This window comes from Eptatretus burgeri, chromosome 17 (assembly GCF_056783735.1).
Source record: "Eptatretus burgeri isolate ZD-2024b chromosome 17, Ebu_testis_v1, whole genome shotgun sequence".
Taxonomy (NCBI): domain Eukaryota; kingdom Metazoa; phylum Chordata; class Myxini; order Myxiniformes; family Myxinidae; genus Eptatretus; species Eptatretus burgeri.
In genome coordinates this window covers 14,030,347-14,050,180 of record NC_140977.1, presented here as the reverse complement: position 1 = coordinate 14,050,180, position 19,834 = coordinate 14,030,347, and the positions used below count along the sequence as shown (strand labels likewise).

Genomic DNA, 19,834 nt, shown 5'->3' with positions numbered 1-19,834 from the left:
CTTTTTGTTGATTTATTTTACACGAGTAGGTGCGTGCCCAACGGTGCGTAAACGACGACTGGATTGGGGCTTTTTTTTCAATTAGATCGGACCAACTGTATCATAAATGGCAGTCAATCGTGCAAATAAATAAATGTTAATTTTGACGTCATAGCACCGTGTCTTGTCATTGGTCGACAGATAAATGGCCGTAACTTGGGAACCGCTCGTCCTGTTGATATCAAACCTCAAAAAGGCACATCCGCGGTGCCCCGGCAATACTCCTGGCAAGTTTCAATCAGATCGGACCGTCAATCGTGCAAAAAAAAATCAAATAAATAAATAAACGTTAATTGTGACATCATTCGTGATGTCATAGCACCGTGTCTTGTCATTGGTCGACAGATAAATGGCCGTAACTTGGGAACCGCTCGTCCGATTGATATCAAACCTCGAAAAGGTACATCCGCGGGGCCCTGGCAATATTCCTGGCAAGTGTCAATCAGATCGGACCAGTGGTTGTCGAGAAACGGCAGTCGCAGACAGACAGACAGACATACATACAGACAGACAGACACACACACACACACAGATTGCTGGAATTATAGATAGATATGAACTTGTTTCGTGGAAGAGTGGGGGTGACAGAAAAGAAATGGCATCAAATTGACAAACAATTTTTGATATCTTCAACTTCCAGGATATTTTCACTTCATTTTTGCAATCTTGGTATTTGGTCATTTTCTTGATTTATGCGTTATTTTGGCAAAAAGTGTGTGTGTGTTTGTGCATGCGCAGGTTTTGTTTATGAAGCATAACTCTATCTCTTCTCTTTTCTCTCTGTTTTCTCCCTGCCTCTCTTCCTCTCTCTTCCTGTCCCACCTTAAATATCCCCTTCAGCAAAGCGATGATGGTATGCATATGTTGAGATCACGTTGCACTGCTGATTGAGATCGAGCGCTGTCCACACGTATGGTCTTGGTAGAGAAGAGCTTTAATTCACACCAAACATGTATACATGGAGAGATATAGAGAGACACAGAATACCCACAGTAGTCCAGCTCAATCTAACTCTGCTAGCTTGGCACTCTGGCTTGCCTTGTATACAATTTGTCCTGCCCCTTGTGGGACCATCTGGTTTCAAGATTGGCCCAGCTCCCATCACTGCTTTCTATTGAGACTTTGTTTCCCAAAGATCAATTTCCTCCAAGGGGTAAAAGCCAGGTGCTGATTTCCTCCCTTTGGGCTCTAAAAGCCATCTGGTTTGGTCATTATCCGCCCAGGGAGTCAGGAAGACGGACTACTTTTTAAGAGCCTTTACCTTCCTTTCCTTATTCCACTCCTTGGAAAGTGGAAGCAGCTGTTGTGCTGTGTCAAATGGCACTGATTTACGATCGAGTTTCCTTCGGCTCGAGGCTTGTTTATGACCAAGCTTCCTTGGCTCAAGGTTGATTTACGATCGGGCTTCTCTTGGCTCAAGGTTTTTACAAGGGTAATAAAACCCAGTTGCTCAGCCATGTCACAAAGAAAGAGACTACATGCTTTGGCTTTTAACACAGCCAAGAACTGCAGCTGTTGAGTGCCCTATAATGAATGCCTTTGGCTCTTTCTTTTACTTTTGATTGTTAAAAAGTAATTCTGCTAACAAATGGCTATTCTCAGCTTGGGAGAGATGCAATCTCTCAACAATCGCTCCTCTTGTTACTTTGGAACATTTGTGCAAAAGAAACAAACAGTTACATAATAAATTTGAGAGATGGAGCATCCATGGACCGGTAGGACGGCAGGCAGAATTCTTTTCTACAGGTGGTCCACTCTTATGGTCAGCTCCAAGTGGCCCATGACGTCACGGAGGCTCCTCCTGCACCTTCTAGCCTTATAGAAAAGCCCCCTCTCTACCCCCCCTAACCGGCCCACCAACACCCCACCCCTCTGTAGAACAGTGGATACGTTTCAACAATTATGACTTAGGCATAGGTCCTGAGGAAGCAAAGTTTCCTTCCAAAAGCGGCTCTCACAAGTTACTTTATGCACAAAAGGATATATATGTATATATTTAACATTACATTACATTTCCCACATTACAGAATATAATACAATGTCGATAGCATGATAGTTCCAGATTTTCTTTTTTTTTTCAACAATCTTTAACATCACCTTTTTATGAATATTGAAGTATGTATTTGAAGACTACTTGGGGTATTGTTTTCAATGAATTTTCTAATAAATTAAAGCAGTTTGTTTCACCTACATTCACAGGAAGAAACATGTGGCTCATCATTGATAATTGGATGAATTTACCCTAAATTATGAATATCATGGGAAGAACCCAAACTTGAACACAGAATAATGTATATTTACATCAAGAATATTTTTTTTACTTTTGTGCATATACAGTTGTACATGCTTGGGTAGGTTTGTCAGAATAATTTTACAAGTATTGTCCAGAATCTGATTTTTTTTTTTACAGGAAATGTTGTTACATTTACAAGTGGATTCATTGAATCTCCATGGGAGACTGCAGCGACTTGTAGGACCAGCTCAGACAAAAACCCGCAAGAACCATCAACTGAAGCAAGGAGGAGCACTTTTTACAAACAAGACAAACCGAATAATGAAATGTTTGGAGAGAATAATTTTCACAAGTCTCACAAAGGAAAGAAAGCTGAACAAACTTATGGAAAATCGTTCACTCAGTCATCCACCCAAAAATCACATGGGATAATTGATCTGAGAGAACGCCCACACAAATGCACAACTTGTGGAAAATCCTTCCTTTATTCATCTCACCTTAAAACACACATGATAAGTCACAATGGAGAACGCCCACACAAATGCACAATTTGTGGAAAATCTTTTATTTGTTCATCCGACATTAAAAGGCACATGATGATTCACAATGGAGAACGCCCATACAAATGCACAAGTTGTGGAAAATCTTTTATTCGTTCATCCTTCCTTAAAACACACATGATGCGTCACAATGGTGAACGCCCATACAGATGTACAAGTTGTGGGAAATCTTTTATTCGTTCATCCGACCTTAAAACACACATGATGATTCACAATGGAGAACGCCGATTCAAATGTACAAGTTGTGGAAAATCTTTTAATCAGTCCAGTCACTTTAAAACGCACATGATGATTCACAATGGTGAACACCCACACAAATGCACAATTTGTGGAAAATCTTTTAATCGGTCAGGTCACCTTAAAACACACATGATGATTCACAATGGTGAACGCCCACACAAATGCACAAGTTGTGGAAAATCTTTTAATCAGTCAGCTCACCTAAAAAGGCACATGATGATTCACGAAAAAACCGAATCAATTGGTTTATTTACTGCATAACGTTTGTTTGGGTCAGCCAATCTTGATTCGCAGGAAGTCTCATGATAAATTCCACTAATAAGGTGTTTTTTGCGGGGCAAAATAGCGGTTCGAAAGAAACCATAGTTATATGTTCACTTATTTTATCCCTCTTCGAGAGATGAATCCAGATTTGTTCAAAATAAAGACCGTGCTGTTTATGCTCTATGCTGTGAAGTGTTGTTTGCCACACATCACGTATCCAATGAGATTTTCAAACAAAGCATGATAAACACTTCAAGGACGAGGCGGACAAGGAAGAATCAATTAAACTGGCCATTGTGATGCACACAAAGCAAAGCAGTGTCTTTACGAATGTTTGTGTCAGTAAAAAATCAAGCGACAGAGGAAAGTTACAAAATCGTAAAATGTGTTGCAAAACATGGAAAGACATTTCCAGACGGGGAATGTATAAAAGAGGATTTCTCAGCTGTTCAAATGTTTTGTTCAACGGTTTGAACAGTGAACACACGATCTTCTTCAGAATTAAAGACGTATCTATGTCTGTCAGATCAGTGGAGAAACACATTAGTGAAATGGCAGAAAACGTCAACAAATAACAGATGGTGGCATTAAAAGATGCAATGGTATTTTGTGTCACACTTGAAAGTGATGAAAAATTTTAACTTACCATGGCCAACATTGTTGTGAGGTTCTGTGACTCAGACAAAGTTTGAGAAGAGGTATGCTGCCTAATTCCCATGCATGGCACAACAACAGGGGAATATATTGTGAAGATGTTTATTAATCATTTTGAGGAAAGAGAAATTGACATCAGAAAAATGTTTCCTTTGACAACAGATGGAGCCCCTGCTGTGGTCAGAAAACAAAAGGGATTTGTAAAGATCAAAGATCATTGAGGATCAAATTGGCCACTCTACGGTAAATTTTCATTGTATTATTCATTTAGAAAATGTTGGTTCCAAGAGTTCAATCATGTGATGACAGTGGTGAATATAATGAATTTTCATGTTGCTCGATCTGCCTTGATGCACAGGAAATTTCAAGTTCTGCTTGAGGAGATGTACAAAGGAGCGTGTATACATCAATAAGCCCCATGCAATTCAGCAACTCTAGGACAACATTGCAGAAATTCGAGGACTGCAGCCAGAGTTATTGTCCGCTGTTATGGAAAATGTTGTCGAAAGCCGAAAATGGAGGACATCTCAGCTGCATCATTTTCATAAATAGAGCAAATTTATCTCCATTTTGTAAATTTTATTTTGGTATAAAAATAATCATAAATTATTAAAAAACAAATTTTATTTAATTTCTAAATCCCGAGGTGACATTTGGGACATCCTGTATATCAGGTGGGGACGAGTGGGGCAAATGATTGAACAAGCAGGATAAAAGAAAAGGCTTTTCATCTGCGAAAGAGTAACTTTTCCCATAGTTTGAAAACAAAATAACTGCTTTCTGCAACTGGGAAAGGAGTGAAACAGTCTAAACAATGTAGGCAAGGCCAAAGGATGGCCAATCAGTAAAGAGCAAAACAGCCCCTCGAGGTTTGAAGGGACAGACAGTTACACAGATCAAGGAACACATTCTCAGCATTGATAAAGAACAACATTACATTGACTGGCGCTGCTCACAGAACGTTGGCAGCTTTCACAATGCGTTTACACAAAAAGCCATGCATTATATTCATTAATTTTGTGAACTAAATAATAAATATCTAAAGTTATGTTTAATCATGTAATAATTAATATACTAAAGTCTTCCTGGAACTTACGCAACATTTCCAGGTTGTTACATAGTTTTAATCAAAAAGGACAAATCAATATTAACTGAAGACAGATGTATGTTTTACAGAAAGCAAATGTAACAGAATACATGAATAATTATGTTTACAATGAAATCCTCTCAACTGCAGCATTTTACCGAAGTTCAATAAATATTTTATGAGTGAGGAACAATGTCTTTATTCATTCACACTTTGTCTGGCAACCTCAATTACAAATGCTTAAAGAGGAAATCTTCGACACTTCGGGTGTCATAGACCAAAAGTCTTTGACGTCACCACAGGTCAAAAGGTCAACAAAAACCAAAGATCAACATAGGCTGAATTTCTAAAATCCTCCATTTTAATCTGATTAACTTCAAATTTGAAGAGCATTTGCACATCAGGTCACTGAACTCAACCACCTATTCATTTTGAGGTCAACATAGGCCAAAAGGTCAACATCGGCCAAATGGTCAACAACTTAGGATCACTTTCTAAAATCCCCAATTTGCGTAATATTGACTTGAAATTTGAATAGGATTTGCATATCAGGTCACCGGGCGTAGTGGCGTGCATCTGCAATCTGGCTACTCGGAGGCTTGGGTTGGAGGATCGCTTGAGGACGGGAACTCTGCGCTGGGCCACGCTATGAGAGGGTGTAGGGCAGCCTGGAATCATAGCGAAACCCAATCGTTATCCCTGTGTCGTAAGAGGTGACCAGGGTTGTGTCAGGAAGGGCATCCGGCGTAAAACCTATGCCAAATCAGTATGCGGATCATAACGGATGATCTGCTGTGGCAACCCCTAACGGGAGCAGCAGACGGACATTTGCATATCAGGTCAATGAATTCAACCATCACTTAATTTTAAAGTCAGAATGTCAACACAAGCCTAATTTATGAAATTGTTCGGGCCAAAAACTATACAAAAAAAAAATCATATCTCAAAAACTTGTGGACGAGTTATGACAAAACAAGGTGGATGGGTTGGTTAGGAGTAGTATCAAAAGGGAGGGTTTGATGCAGTATTGTGTCCCATTTCTCAAAGTTGCAATATTTGCTCGCTTGCGCTCACTCGTATTTCTCCTTTTCAAACTGGAACACATTACTTCGTCAACCTCCTCCCTTTTGCTACTACTATCCTTGCGGGGCTGGGCTTCGCCTCCCTTTCATACCATCATTTCTTTAATCAAATTGAGTCGTCATATAGAGATCCTATAAATATTTGTGTTTTATTTTCAGGAATAACTTCATTTATTCATCAATTAAAAATAATGCAGCGGTCGCCAATTAAAACCCCCAGCCCCATTTTAATTAATACTTCTACTTTAAACCCAAAAGGCATTGTATTTCTTCCATCACTCATTATATATCTTTTGTCATAAAATGCTGTTTGAACTTTCTTACTAACAGTCTCTGAAAATATTTCGTGTTGATAATTTCGAATAAGATTAATCTCTCCATAAACATCTTTTCTCTTCCACATACATTTATGGTAATGTTAAAAGTTCATGGTCTCATTTAATACACTCTTCTTTGGACCTTAAAGTTTCTTTTCACATTTAAATTTATTTAACCCTCTTGTTAAGTATTTGTCAGCCTATGCCTTTGACCTAACACCGAATAATTCACTCAGTATCTTTTCACCTAATTCATCTTTACATTTACCAATAACCTTTTTTTCTTATTCAAAAAGAGTGGGTTCTTCGGATCATAATTACTTGTATCATAAATATCTTCATCTTCTTTCCGATCCTTATAATCATCATCTGTAATTTTCTCGAGTGTGAAGATATCCGTATCCATTTATAGCAATACAATATTCTCACCATATCTCTTCTTTAGATTATTATAAAAGTAATCATACATTAAATACTTTGAAAGATCGAAAACAGACATTCCCATCGAAATCGGTTTATCCATCTTTATCCTCTCTTCATTCTTTTAAAGCTTGGTTTATTTATCAACTTCTCTATCTGCTCCCAAATTCCAGCAAGTCTTACATTTTGTCTGTTCCTTATATTTTATGTTGTTTTACCAAATACAGAATTATTCATCAACTTATAAAAGTCCTTCTCAAAATCATTATCAGCCTTTGTTCTCATCCTCAGATTATAATCAATATATTTATCGAACCAATGACTTTGACTATACTTTCATGCCCTATGTACCCTTTTAACTTGTAGTCCTGCTTCAATAAATTGCTTAAGATTTCTTTGATGTAAAACATACTTCTCATTATCAAACAATGTTGTGAGTAATTTAGTTGTGGGAAAATATTTAAACTCATTTGAAGAACTTAAGAAATGTTGTTGATAACCACCGAATAGCTCTCGATTGGGGATCTCTTTTTCAGCTCCATAAGGAAGGTCTTTATGTTTGTTATGAAGTTTTCTAGGAGAGTTTAAAACTACTTCAAAACAATACCCATAATCCCGTTTATATAAATCTTCTTGATTTGTGGAGATTATATCATCTTAGATAGATTTGTACTTGTATTCTTTCACCCATTTAAAATTACCATCAGGTTGAGATTCAGACATTGCACTGCCATAAAAGTTATTTGCATCAAAGTACATTAAGTTAAATGTGGGCTTTTTAGTTGAGAAGTCTGGAAGATATTTATTATTTGCCTTTGCATATCTCTTTGAACAAATTTGTGAAATTCCTCCTCTTTTGGCCTTCTCAATCATCAATAGCTTATCGACATCACTTAGAAGATCAGGGGGTTGTTTAGTCATTTTAACATAGTGCTGCAGACTAGTCCAGGAGATGTATAATAATAGACAGGATCAAGTCCATAGGAATCATTATTATAACAAACTTCTCGAAATTTCTCAAACACATCAGCGAGTAATAAAACATCAGTTATTAAATAAAGGTCATGATATTCACCCATATTCTTTATCTAAAACTATTTCCAAACTTGTTTTGCTCTTTCGTATTCTTCACCCGTAATATGACATCTTCCTAACTTGTTATAAAAACGCTTTTGAGGAGGAAGTCTTGTTTCTTTCAATCTTTCAAAGGGATCCATATAATATGTGGCCCAAGAAGGCTTGAACTCAGGACCCTGGGATCCCAAGCCACCACCCTAACCACGAAGCCAAACACCAGGCTTTCTGCAAAAGGTAATCATTAATAATGTACATCATCAATCCATGAAACATTACTGTCATTTGTTCAGTCTCTTCTCTTGTAAGAAAAGGTGTATTATCACCCTCGTACTTATTATCACCCTCGCCCAAATTCTTGGGCCGCTGAATTAATACACCAGGAGGTTGAGTCGGCCTGTCATCCTTCCGAGGTCGGCAAAATGAGCACCTGTGTACTGGTAAGGGGGACACTGAATCAGCGGCATAGCCGCGTCCCAACCAAGGTAACCCCAAGGAAAATAATCGGGAGGCGTCAAATCAGGAGAACGTGATGGCCAATACAATTCTGATCTGATGGTGGTTTTCTGGCATTGAAGTGTCGGCAGTATGCTCTTGAGGTGAGAATAATTGATCGATGAAATTTAAAATAAAATTCCACCATTTTGGTTCTTTGTTCAGTTGTGAATTTTTCCATGGGTAATTTCCAAATGTTAATCTAAATTCTGAAAAGAAAAGAAAAACAAATTATTAAAAAACAGATGTTATTTAATTTCTAAATCCCGAGGTGAGTTTTGGGACACCCTGTATAAGACTTGGTTTTGGGGGATTTATTTCAAAGTGGGTGAGAGAGAGTTTTATTGATGGTTGCTTTTTCTCCTGGATGTTGGATGAAGCCTGGTGTTGGCGCAGTGGTTAGGGCAGCGGCTTGGGATCCAAAAGGTCCTGAGTTCAAGCCCTGTTGGGCCAACTGAATGAATACACCAGGGGGTTGACTCAGCCTGTCATCCTTCCGAGGTCGGCAAAATGAGTACCAGTGTACTGGGCTGGTGTATACCCCAGTTAAAATAGGTGTACCAGATCCCTGTGTTGCAAGAGGCGACCAGGGTTGCGTCAGGAAGGGCATCCGGTGTAAAACATGTGCCAAATCACTATGCATAATCATATTGATGATCCGCTGTGGCGACCCCTAACGGGAGCAGCCAAAAGAAGAAGAGGAGTTTTTATCTCCTGGATGTGTGCACATATGTAGTTCTTAAACATTCTCCTTTGTATGCTTTTCCTGAGTGGAAATTTAGTTCAGTTCTTCCACAATTTGGTGACCCAGATGGGCCACAATCCCTGGAAAAGCAGGAATTGAATGACAGCACTATTTGGCATAACAGCAAACAAGTGGCCACGAACAAAGATGTTTGCTCTTATTTCAGATCGGATGCTGCATCTCTCAACTAAATGGGTAACGTGGTACTCCATTAATAGGAGAGGTGTACAAAGGAGAATCTTTATTGATAGACCTAAATTGGGAGGTTGGAGTCCTCTGAGAAAGAATGTGTGATTCGGATGTTTGGGGAATTAAAATTTTAATTTGTGTATTTGTTCATTGCCCTTGTTGTTAGTCTGCTTGTTAACCTCCGCCATCGAAAATGGATGGAGGTTACTGTTTTCACCCCTGTCTGTTTGTTTGTGAACAGTATTACGGAAAAACTCCTGGACGCATTTCGACAAAACTTGGTGGGGGGATTAGGTATGGTCCAAGGACCATGCCTTTAGATTTTGGACTTGGTCCAAAAAAAATTTCGATTTTATTTGAAAAATATTTGAATTTTTTTTTTGCATTTCTACATGTTTTAAGTGATTTCCAACCCCCCCCCCAAAGAAAAATGTTAGAGGAAAAAAACCCAGAAATTTTGCAACTTTTGTTTCAAAAAAATTTCGATTTTTTTTATTGGCATTTCTACATGCGCGCCGATCTAGTTTAGTTTATTCGATCGTGGTTCAGTAGAGTCTGATCCGTTTTGACCTACAATGAATAGGATATCAGGTTCACTTAAGTGACCCAGCAGTATTGGCGGCGGAGGTTTTGCACTCTCCCGAGTGCTCCCCCTCGAGTTGTGAAACTGTTTTGCATTTTGACAGTTTGGTTTGAAAGGTTTCTGTGCATGGGTTTTGAGTCCCGTCTGTTGAGTTGGTGTGTTTCAAGGTTGGAGTCCTGTCCTGATCAGACAAATACCCATTGTGTGCACTCCCCCTTGAGTTCTCAGTGCCACTCTTGAAAGAATTTGGTGTCTCCACCTGAAGTTGGGACATAATTTGGCTGTTCCACCTGAAGCTGGGACGTAATTCAGATGTTCCATCTGAAGTTGGAAAAATTGACTCATATTATCTTCACCTGAAGTGGAAGAATAAATTGACTCGTATTGTTTTTCTCCACCCAAAGTGGAGGAATAAATTGACTAATATTGTTTTTCTCCACCCAAAGTGGAGGGATAAATTGAGCTAAAGACCTGAATAAATTGATACCAAAGAGCTAAAGTGTGAAATTTATTGTTTTTTTAACCTGAAGTTGAAAGAACTGTGTATTTGTTTTAGTCACAAGTCGAAAGGATAGAGCTCTTGTATATTTGTATTTATACCTGATTTGTATTTGCATGTAGTGCTAAGTGTTGTATTACTTGAGTTATTTACATTAAGTAAGCAAGTGTTGAAATTGAGCATGTGCAGGTCCAGTAGATTTCACTGGAATAAAACATGCTCTGTTGTGTGCTGTGAATTGTGTATTGTGAACTGGGAAGCTTGAGAATGGGTAATAAATAAGCACGGAAAGTGGAGATGAGGATTGGTCGTCATCGTACACTGTGAAGACTCTGAAAACGATGAGGTGCACCACTGGTTTCAGAGGAGGTACGGTCACATCAGATTCCTCACATGTCGTTGCAGCTTAAGTGTTTAAACAAAATAACCGGGTTTACGACTTGTATTGAAAGAGCCCTGGCATTATAATGCGGTCTCCTTAGAGTGCAAAACAAATGCCGTTGAGAGCGTTTTAAGACCAGATAGACAGGTAGTGTATGTGAATTTGATCTTGGTCAACAATCTGAATTCGAAACGATTGTGGGCTCTATGCCATCTATCCGGGATGATAAGGAACTGAAGATTACTGTACTGTCATAATCCTACATATATTCATGAGAATGTCTTGTTGGAAATGATATTTCAGAAGCTAAAGCATGAGGCAAAATGGATATTCATAAAATAAATAAATAAAACCACCTCAGCAAGACGAAGATTGGGGACAGACTACTCACGTGAACAGCCGAAGCTGTGCCTCATGGTTGATTGGGATGTTTTTGCAAATCAAATGAATGTAAAACTTCAGGCAGAGGGTTAAAGCAGCCTGTGCTTGAACTTTTGTCAGTGGTTTGTTGGGTGGGGGCTGGCACATGATGTGGATTAGAGGGCTGTTTGTTGCATGTGTCCGTGATCCTTTCTGTCTGCTGTTTAAATGTGACTACATATCATGTTGGATGCTTGAAATATCCCTCAGATATGCACACATGTGCCTCAGTGCAGTATTGAAAAATTCCCACAACTTTTGGACAGGCAATTTTAGTATGTCTTGAGTCATGAATCACGTTATGTCTTGGATTGCTCCAGACAGTGCACAAAGTGAACGTTTGTGGGGAGGGGTTGATGATGAGCATGTGAGAATTCCTCTTTCGTGCTGCGGTCAAGGAAAGTGGATTAAAGCTCAGGCTCTCATTGTTTGAACGGTCGCATGAGATAATTTTGCATGCGACTGGCTTTTAACACTGAACGTTGCATACATAACGAGAGGGGCACTCGGTTGAGCGCATACCTCTGCCACGTCATGCTTGATCCAGGAGAACATATCAGGCCCAATACATTTTTGAAATATTGTTGTGGACTGGGGGTCGGTGGCGAGGGCAAGCGCTCCTCAAGCTACTGTGGAGCAGTAGGGTTATCTCCACCGAACACCCAGAATTTAGATGGTGACTCTCGGACAACTCCGAAGGTCATGAATCACTTAAGGACCGTGCTCGCCAATTCTCTGATGGCGTGGGGTATGATTAATAGCCAAATTTCAATATACCTAAGTTCCCACGTCGTCAAATCACCGGGGAAGTCGCGCCCTCAACGGACTCTGTCGAACGGGGTCGCTCTAGCGACTTTGGTCCGGTGTAACCGAGCGGAATTACCAAAGTCCGTCGGACCCAATGACAACTTACGGCACCGAAGGCCTCACTATTTCTCAAGCCCGCACCGTGCTGGGTCAACGGAAGAAAACACGGGCAAGGAACTGGAACATTTAACAATTGGGGGTTTATTTATAATCGGGAAGGGAGACACAGAGCAGAGTTACGAGCGAATATCAGGCAGGCAATGTACAGTGAAAAGAAAACACTTAATAATTCTACTTAAGAGAATGGCACCACACACACACACACACCCAAAAGGAATGGACGCCCATGGGTCTTTATTCGGCCCCTCAGCCCAGGAGGGAAAAGCGAGATGGGGACCAGGGTCTTGTCGGTACCTGGCCGCCTCGTGCGGTTAGGCCCGCGACTGCACGTGTGGGACCCGTGGTCCGTAGGAGCTTGGATGTCGAGCAGCCAAGACTCCAGACTCGGTGACCACCAAGACCAAGACCGCTTGAACCATGACCATGACCAAGCCACAACACCAGACCAAAAGCAATGGCCCTGATCACTGCTCTCACCTTCTTCCTAGAGCAAAAAGGCCACGATAACTCAACTCTCCTCCCTTTGGACAGGGTGAACACTTCATCTGGCTGGGGCAGAGTCGGCCCTGAGGTGATGAGCCTCCTGATTGGACGGGGCATCTTGGGAGGTGTGTCGGGGCATCTCGGAGGCCCGCCCCCCGAAGAGGCTCTGTAGTAGTTTTCGGCACTCTGGCCTCCCATTGGCCAGAGCGCCTTGGCCCTGCTCGCCCTTCGTCCATTGGCTGGAGGAAACGCTCCATGCCCTTCCTCGGAGCGGAGCCTCAATCTGAGGCGATGGAAGATCTGCCCACGTCTTCAGCCAAAAACACGTGGGCAATGGAATCGATGGTGCGGAGAGGTGGAGGAAGATTTAAAGATGTAAAAAACCTGACTATAAAAGAAAGCAGCAGCGCACACATGTAATTCCCATTAGACACAGGTAGGGGACCCTAATTATAAACACATGCTTATTGAGATAACTAAGCTTGGGGACTGCTGTCTGTGTGCAAATGGGTTCCAGATTCGTAACACTATCCCCCCCCCCCTTTTCTTCAGACTCGTCCTGAGTCGTAAATTTTTGTGTGCCATGCAGATGTAGGTTTTTCCCCGACTGCGTTTTACCTACGGATCCCTGAGTGCGACATTTGTATACATGTCCCAAAATAAATAACCTAGTGCACTGTGTAACTAAACCATCAGACTCACACGGACAACAACTAAATTGCCGGCGCGGACAAACACACAGGTGGGTTAAGAACTTATTTAGAATTTCTGATATTTACACTAACCGTGGCCCAGGACCTGTGACCTGTGAAGAGAAGGCACAGCAAAGTTAACAGTTTGTGTGGGTGAGTGCTCAGCAGCTGGGAGGTCAGACGTCTTCAGGGCCTGCTCAAAAGATCCCTTTTGTCACTGAACCTTCTCTGTTATTTCAGTCTTCAGCTGCTGGAGGCAACGCACCCAAACACAGCAGGCCATGCACCATCCAACAGGCTATTTGAAGTGGCCTTCAAGCAAGAAGAAGGTAGCTGGGCTGCACACGGCAGTCTCTGACACATGGGAACGGATGGATGAAGAAAAAAGAACAATGCACGGGCTGCACAATGCAGTCCCAGTGGTGTGGCTGCCTGCAGGGCAGTCCTTGCAAAACACTGGAGGTGGATGATCCTGGCGCACATGGTTGAGATGGTGACATGGGGCCAATGCAACAAGGGCGAAGCAGGCATGGGATCAAGGCAAAGGCAGGCAACAAGGCATGGCAAATGCAAGGCATGGCAAATGCGGACCAGCAAATACAGCACAACATGCCAGCATATGAAGCTGTCCGGCCTCTGCTCTGGTCCGTGAGGTTCTGTGGAGGGAGTGCGGTGGTGCCGGCCGGTCCAGAAACGGGCTCAGACCTACCCTACTGTCTCCCCCCCTCCCCCCAACCTATCACCTTTGCCTGTCTTTGTCCATAACCACTCCCTTCGTTTGCAACAACAAAATTTAGACTTCCCTCTTTTTTTTTCTCTTTTTATTATTATTTTTTTTTTCTTTTATAGTTGCTTGTCCCTAACCCCCTGACTGTACTCGTCCGGCTAACCTATCCTGTCCGTCTACTCCCAACCCCGAAGATCCTTTTTGGAGGGGAATAAGGGAGAGACTAGTGTCCTGCCTCGAGGGCCAACAAAGCATCAGAATAGCCTCCTCATAATTCAGCAATCTTCCCCAAGGTGGGGCCAGCGGCCTACCGGGAGCGAAGGGATGGATGGTGCGAAGGGTACACTTTTTTTTCGAACCATCCTATCCTTTATTAAACTTTAAACTATCCCCGGAGCTTTTCAACATGCCTGTCTCTTTAAACGATTGGTTCAAGAAACCATGATTCCCATCGCCTGTGTTGGTGTCCATTATCAATTTGGGCCTGCCCGAAAAAATTTTTCTCATGCCCTTGCACAATTTTGTGGCTGGGCAGCGTAGCTCAACTGGCAGGGACTCCCGTCTGCCGAACTCAAACTACGACACCCCTGGGCCCTGAGACTGTCTCCGAGCCTATCTGCTCCCTATGAACGCGGGGAGTGCCCTTCCCGGCTCCTCCCCCGTATATGCCCACGTGGCATTCCTGGTGCTCCGGGTCCCATCCTGAGGGTCGCCCGTGCCCATTACACTAACCCGGTCCTTTGGACCCTTGGCCTACTCTGGCCAACTAGTCCGGTGCCCACTACACAATACTCACCTTTCCACAGCCACGCTCCTAGCCGGTCAATGGACTCCTGCACCCTTCAAAAAGGTTTCGAGCCTTCTTCCCACACCAATAACAAAACGACCACCTTTTAGTAAATTTAACTAACCCAATAACTAACATTACATGGACCCCTGGTTCCCTTGGGTGGGATTCACTCCTCCCACCAATCATTCATTCACACCATGCATTCCACATTCACTCCATTCACACTTGGGCCCGCTGTCCCACATTCACTCATTGCACACATATTTTTTTTCATTTCACTCCCATCACTCAACACTGCCATTCTGCCAACTAAATTCCCTGAACGAACTCGTGCTCACCGTCATCCCTGACACTAATGCACGTTCCTTTTAACTCTACAAAGCTAATCTACGTCCCCACTACACATTCCATGTCGGTCCGTGTCTCCCAAATCCATTTCTAATTCTAAACTAAATTCCCACGAACTTGTTCTCCGGGCCCCATGGAGGACGGCTCATGAGGCTGGTCTATCTACGTTAACCCCATCCCACTAACTACTGCTCCTTTGCCCGGACAGGATGTTTACCACATCTGAGTCGAGCCGTGTACTTGGAGCGAGGCCCTCTTTTTTTTTTCTTGCACCGCCAGGGCAGCGGTCTGCGACTCGCTCGTTCGTCCCTTCCGTTGGACGATACCCGGGGCCTTGTTGTCGCCCTGCGCATCACAAGAAGCGCTCGCTCCCGGGGAATGTGGGACAACGTGCGCTGTTTACCCGGCCTTCGTGCCGCGAGATCCCCGGTGATGTCACTCGCACACTGAACCTGCGCAGCTCGCCGTGCAGGCCAGCCCGAGCGTATCGTCCCCTGGACCCGCTCCGCGTGTTCCGCGAACAGAACACACGGCATGGAGCACGTGATGCCCTGCACATGCGCCCACATGGGAACCCGCGTGTTCCAAATTCACCCGACACTCGCCTACATTTTAACTGTCCACGAGGTCGTCTTGTCCCAAACGCAAAACATTTCCGCACCAGATTCCCTCCACGCAAATGCACGCGTGAGGGTCGTTCACAAAATGCGGAACGGGCCTTGCACATGGCGTTTCGCATAGCCGGAGCAGTTGCCAAAATAGTTACTCCATTCGGTGCAGAAAGATCACCACACCCGTCCGTCACATGACCCACATCTCCCGTCTGGGTCGGTCCATGTTTCATTTCCATGCACGCATTTACGCACCCCATGTTACTCACACCACTAGCACACCTCGACACGCACTCCGGGACAATCACATCGGGGATTTGTGTTAACTCAATGGGTCCTGGCGTCTCTACCCCCCCCCGAAAACTCTGCATGGACCCGTTCACATCATTCACCCGCTCAATCTTGCGCGGTTCCGCCGGCCTTACCTGGTCTCGATCTGCTTTGAGGGAGCTTACAATCTCCCCCTGTTCCTGAAGGAGGCTATCCTTATGCTCGCACTGGGTCACGAAACATGCCCCATGCTCAACCCCATTGTCCCCTCCTATCTCTGCCTGTGTGTGCTCCTCTTTAGTTTCATGTAATTTCTCCTCTAGTTCTTCTATCTCCCGTGTCTCTGTTATTATTTCTAACTCCCTTCGCGTCTCTGGGAATTTTTCTGTTGTCCCCTCGCCGAGTTTTTTAGTTTCCCCGACAATTGTGGTGGTGATTTTGACCTTTCAAGGCCACGTAAGGTCAAAGACCATGGTGTCAAATGAAAGCCAATAAAAGACTTTATATATGTCTTCCATAGTAAACATGCATATTCCTCACCTTTTTTGATTTATAATGGAAAATTTGTAATTTTGACCGATGACCATGACCCCCAAAACTTCGGAGCCTACCGATCTTCACAAATATGCATTTTTTCACTCTAGGCATGGGTAGGATTATAAGTGACAAATAGAATAAGGTTCACTATAAACTTTGTTTGAAGTAAATCAGATCATTTTTGACGAAGTTATCTCTGGAGAAGGTAGCGACGCAAACCAGAAGTTTCTACGATAATTCTGTACCAAACCATCAAAAATCGAATATTTGCCCTCACTGTGACGTTGACCTTTGATCGATTTTGACCAAAATCTAATCAGCACAAGCCATCACCCTCCTGAATCACGTGGTGTAATTTAACATTGGCAGCTTCTTCCGTTCTCGAGTTATCGTGCCTACAAACAAACAAACAAACAAGCAGTCATAGACTGGTACTTACGAAAGTCAACTTGACCTCTGACCTTGTCTAATAAAAGCTGTCTCGAGAGAAGGTAGAGACGCAAACAAGAAGTTTCTACGATGATTGTGTACCAAACCATTAAAAATCGAATATTTGACCTCACTGTGACCTTAACCTTTGACCGATTTTGACCAAAATCTAATCAGCACTAGCCATCACCCTCCTGAATCACGTGGTGTAATTTGACATTGGTAGCTTCGTCCGTTCTCGAGTTATCGTGCCTACAAACAAACAAACAAACAAACAAACAAACAGAAACGGAAGTCATCAATATACTTACGAAATCTTTAGATTTCGTAAGTAACAAACAGACAAACAAACAGACAAAAACAAACCGGACAATTACAAAATCCCGCTCCCTCCCTCCGCGGGGTGGGGGGGGGGGGAAACTAGAGAGTTCATGGAATACAATACTCAGCTCAATCTTGAGAAGAAAGGAGTTTACCTCACCCGAACAGTTTTCCATTGTGAATTATCATGTGAGTCTTAAGATTGCATGACCGATTAAAAGATTTTCCACAATTTGTGCATTTGTATGGGCATTCCCCATTGTGAATCATCATGTGCATTTTTAGGGCAGTTGACTGATTAAACGATTCTCTTCAATTTGTGCATTTGTCTTGGTGTTCTCCATTGTGAATTGCCATATGCCTTTGAAGGGCGAATAACCAAATAAAAGATTTTCCACAACTTTCACATTTGTATGGGCGTTCCCCATTGTGAACTCTCAGGTGTATTTTAAAATTGGATGAATGGATGAAGGATTTTTCACAACTTGTGCATTTGTATGGGTGTTTATCATTGTGAATTGCCATGTGTGATTTAAGGGTGGATGACCGATTAAACGATTTTCCACAAACTGTACATTTGTACGGGCGTTCTCCATTGTGAATCGTCACATGTGATTTAAGGGTGGATGACCTATTGAACGATTTTCCACATCCGATGCATGTGTACGGGCGTTCTCCATTGTGAATTCTCAAGTGTGATTGAAGGTGAGACGACTGATTAAAACATTTTCCACAATTTGTGCAGCTGTATGGGCGTTCTCCATTGTGAATTCTCATGTGCCTTTTCAGGTGAGATGACCGATTAAAACATTTTCCACAATTTGTGCAGCTGTATGGGCGTTCACCATTGTGAATCATCATGTGCCTTTTCAGGTTAGGTGACCGATTAAAAGATTTTCCACAATTTGTACATTTGTATGGGCGTTCACCATTGTGAATTGTCACGTGTGATTTAAGGGTGGACGACTGAGTGAACGATTGTCCACAAGTTTGTTCAGCTTTCTTTCCTTTGTGAGCCTTCTGCAAATTGCTCTCTGTAAACATTTCATTATTCGGTTTGTCTTGTTTGAAAAAAGTCCTCTTGCTCGTTTCAGAAGGCGAATTCTGCGGGTGTGTGTCTGAGCTGTTCCTACAAGTAGGTGCAGTCTCCCTCGGAGATTCAATGGATCCACCTGTAAATATAACATCACTTGACCTGTAAAAAACAAAATCAGATTCTGCACAGCACTCTTAATATTCTGACAAATGTACTCAAACATGTACGACTGTACGTACATATGCATTTGTTGTGTTGCAGAAAAGTAAAAAAATATTCTTTATGTAAGTGTACAGTATTGTGAAAAAATTTGGGTTTTTCCCACATGATATTCATACTTTAGGGTAAATTCATCAAACTATTAGTGATAAGTCAGACGTTTGTTGCTGTAAATTGACAGCATTTGCAAATTATGGGTGAAGCAAACTGTTTAAGTCAATTACTTCATTGATCATGATACCCCAAGCAGTGTTCAAGTATATTGTTATGTTCGTGGGGAAGACAGAGGAATTTCAGAGGAAAGATGGGATTCTATAGAGTTGCTTGGTCCCTGGACCTGAAGGAGACATGAAATGCAAATTAAATAGGGAAACTGAGCTCAAGTGTTACGTGCCACCACACAATAAGTCAGGTCAGGTCAGGTATGGGAGCATGCACTGGAGCAGCACGTTGCTGCGTCCACTTTCAGCTGGTTTTCCAGGGGCCTCCATCTGGCCACCCTTGGCAGATGCCTGGCCCATCCCCACCTCCTTGAGATGCTCATAAACATGCTGCAACCACGAGGCACGTGGTCTACCCATTGGCATCCTCCACTCATGAGGCTCCCTCAATGAGAGAATCTGGTGAGTAGGATCAGCATCAGGAAAACGAGCTACATGTCCATTCAGCCGCAGCTGACACTCACGGACTATGCAAGTAAAAATCTCATTTGAGTCTTTCTCAGCAACCACCCGTTGGACACAGTCTGACCAGCGATAACCAAGGATTCTCCGAAGAGACCTGATACCAAAGGAATTAAGTCACCATCTCAGATCCCCAGTCAAAGTCCAAGTCTCATTTCCGAAGAGCAAGACTGGAAACACGAAGGACCTGAAGACTCGTACTTTCGTCCTCCCGTACAGGTACCGGCAGCACCACACCCCATGATCCAGTGAATCCTTGACTCCCCAGGCCCAACCCAGACGTCTATAGACCTCTGGCTCATTGCCAGCAGAGACATGAATATCACTGCCAAGGTAAGTGAACCTCTCCATGAACTCAACATCCTCACCACAAACAGGTACAGACAAGATAGCAGCATCCAATATGTCATTGAAAGCCTGGATCTCGTTTTGACCCAGGAAACCCATAATCCCAGTGGCTCAGATTCCTCATTCAGCA

At 42.6% G+C, this 19,834-nt stretch overlaps 2 protein-coding genes across 10 annotated transcripts in view; one reads left to right on the top strand and one right to left on the bottom strand.

The window, feature by feature from the left end:
• Positions 1-19,834, bottom strand: part of LOC147009358 (uncharacterized) — a 73,403-nt gene that overhangs the window by 13,872 nt on the left and 39,697 nt on the right. For 4 of the 7 annotated variants that reach the window (XM_085862125.1, XM_085862126.1, XM_085862127.1 and 1 more), the window contains exon 4: positions 956-18,590. The exons of 1 other annotated variant lie outside the window; for it this stretch is intronic. In XM_085862125.1, coding sequence (XP_085718251.1) covers positions 17,731-18,590 — 860 coding nt within the window. In that variant the 3' untranslated portion in view covers positions 956-17,730. 2 more of the 7 variants (XR_015052854.1, XM_085862129.1) reach the window with 2 other exon arrangements.
• LOC147009359 (uncharacterized) overlaps positions 1-19,834 on the top strand; it is a 56,029-nt gene that overhangs the window by 12,821 nt on the left and 23,374 nt on the right. For 2 of the 3 annotated variants that reach the window (XM_085862095.1, XM_085862096.1), the window contains exon 3: positions 2,450-3,517. The exons of the other annotated variant lie outside the window; for it this stretch is intronic. In XM_085862095.1, the coding sequence (XP_085718221.1) occupies positions 2,450-3,333 (884 nt within the window). In that variant the 3' untranslated portion in view covers positions 3,334-3,517. Of the gene's footprint in view, positions 1-2,449; positions 3,518-19,834 lie in introns of those variants that run through there. 3 annotated transcript variants of the gene reach the window in all.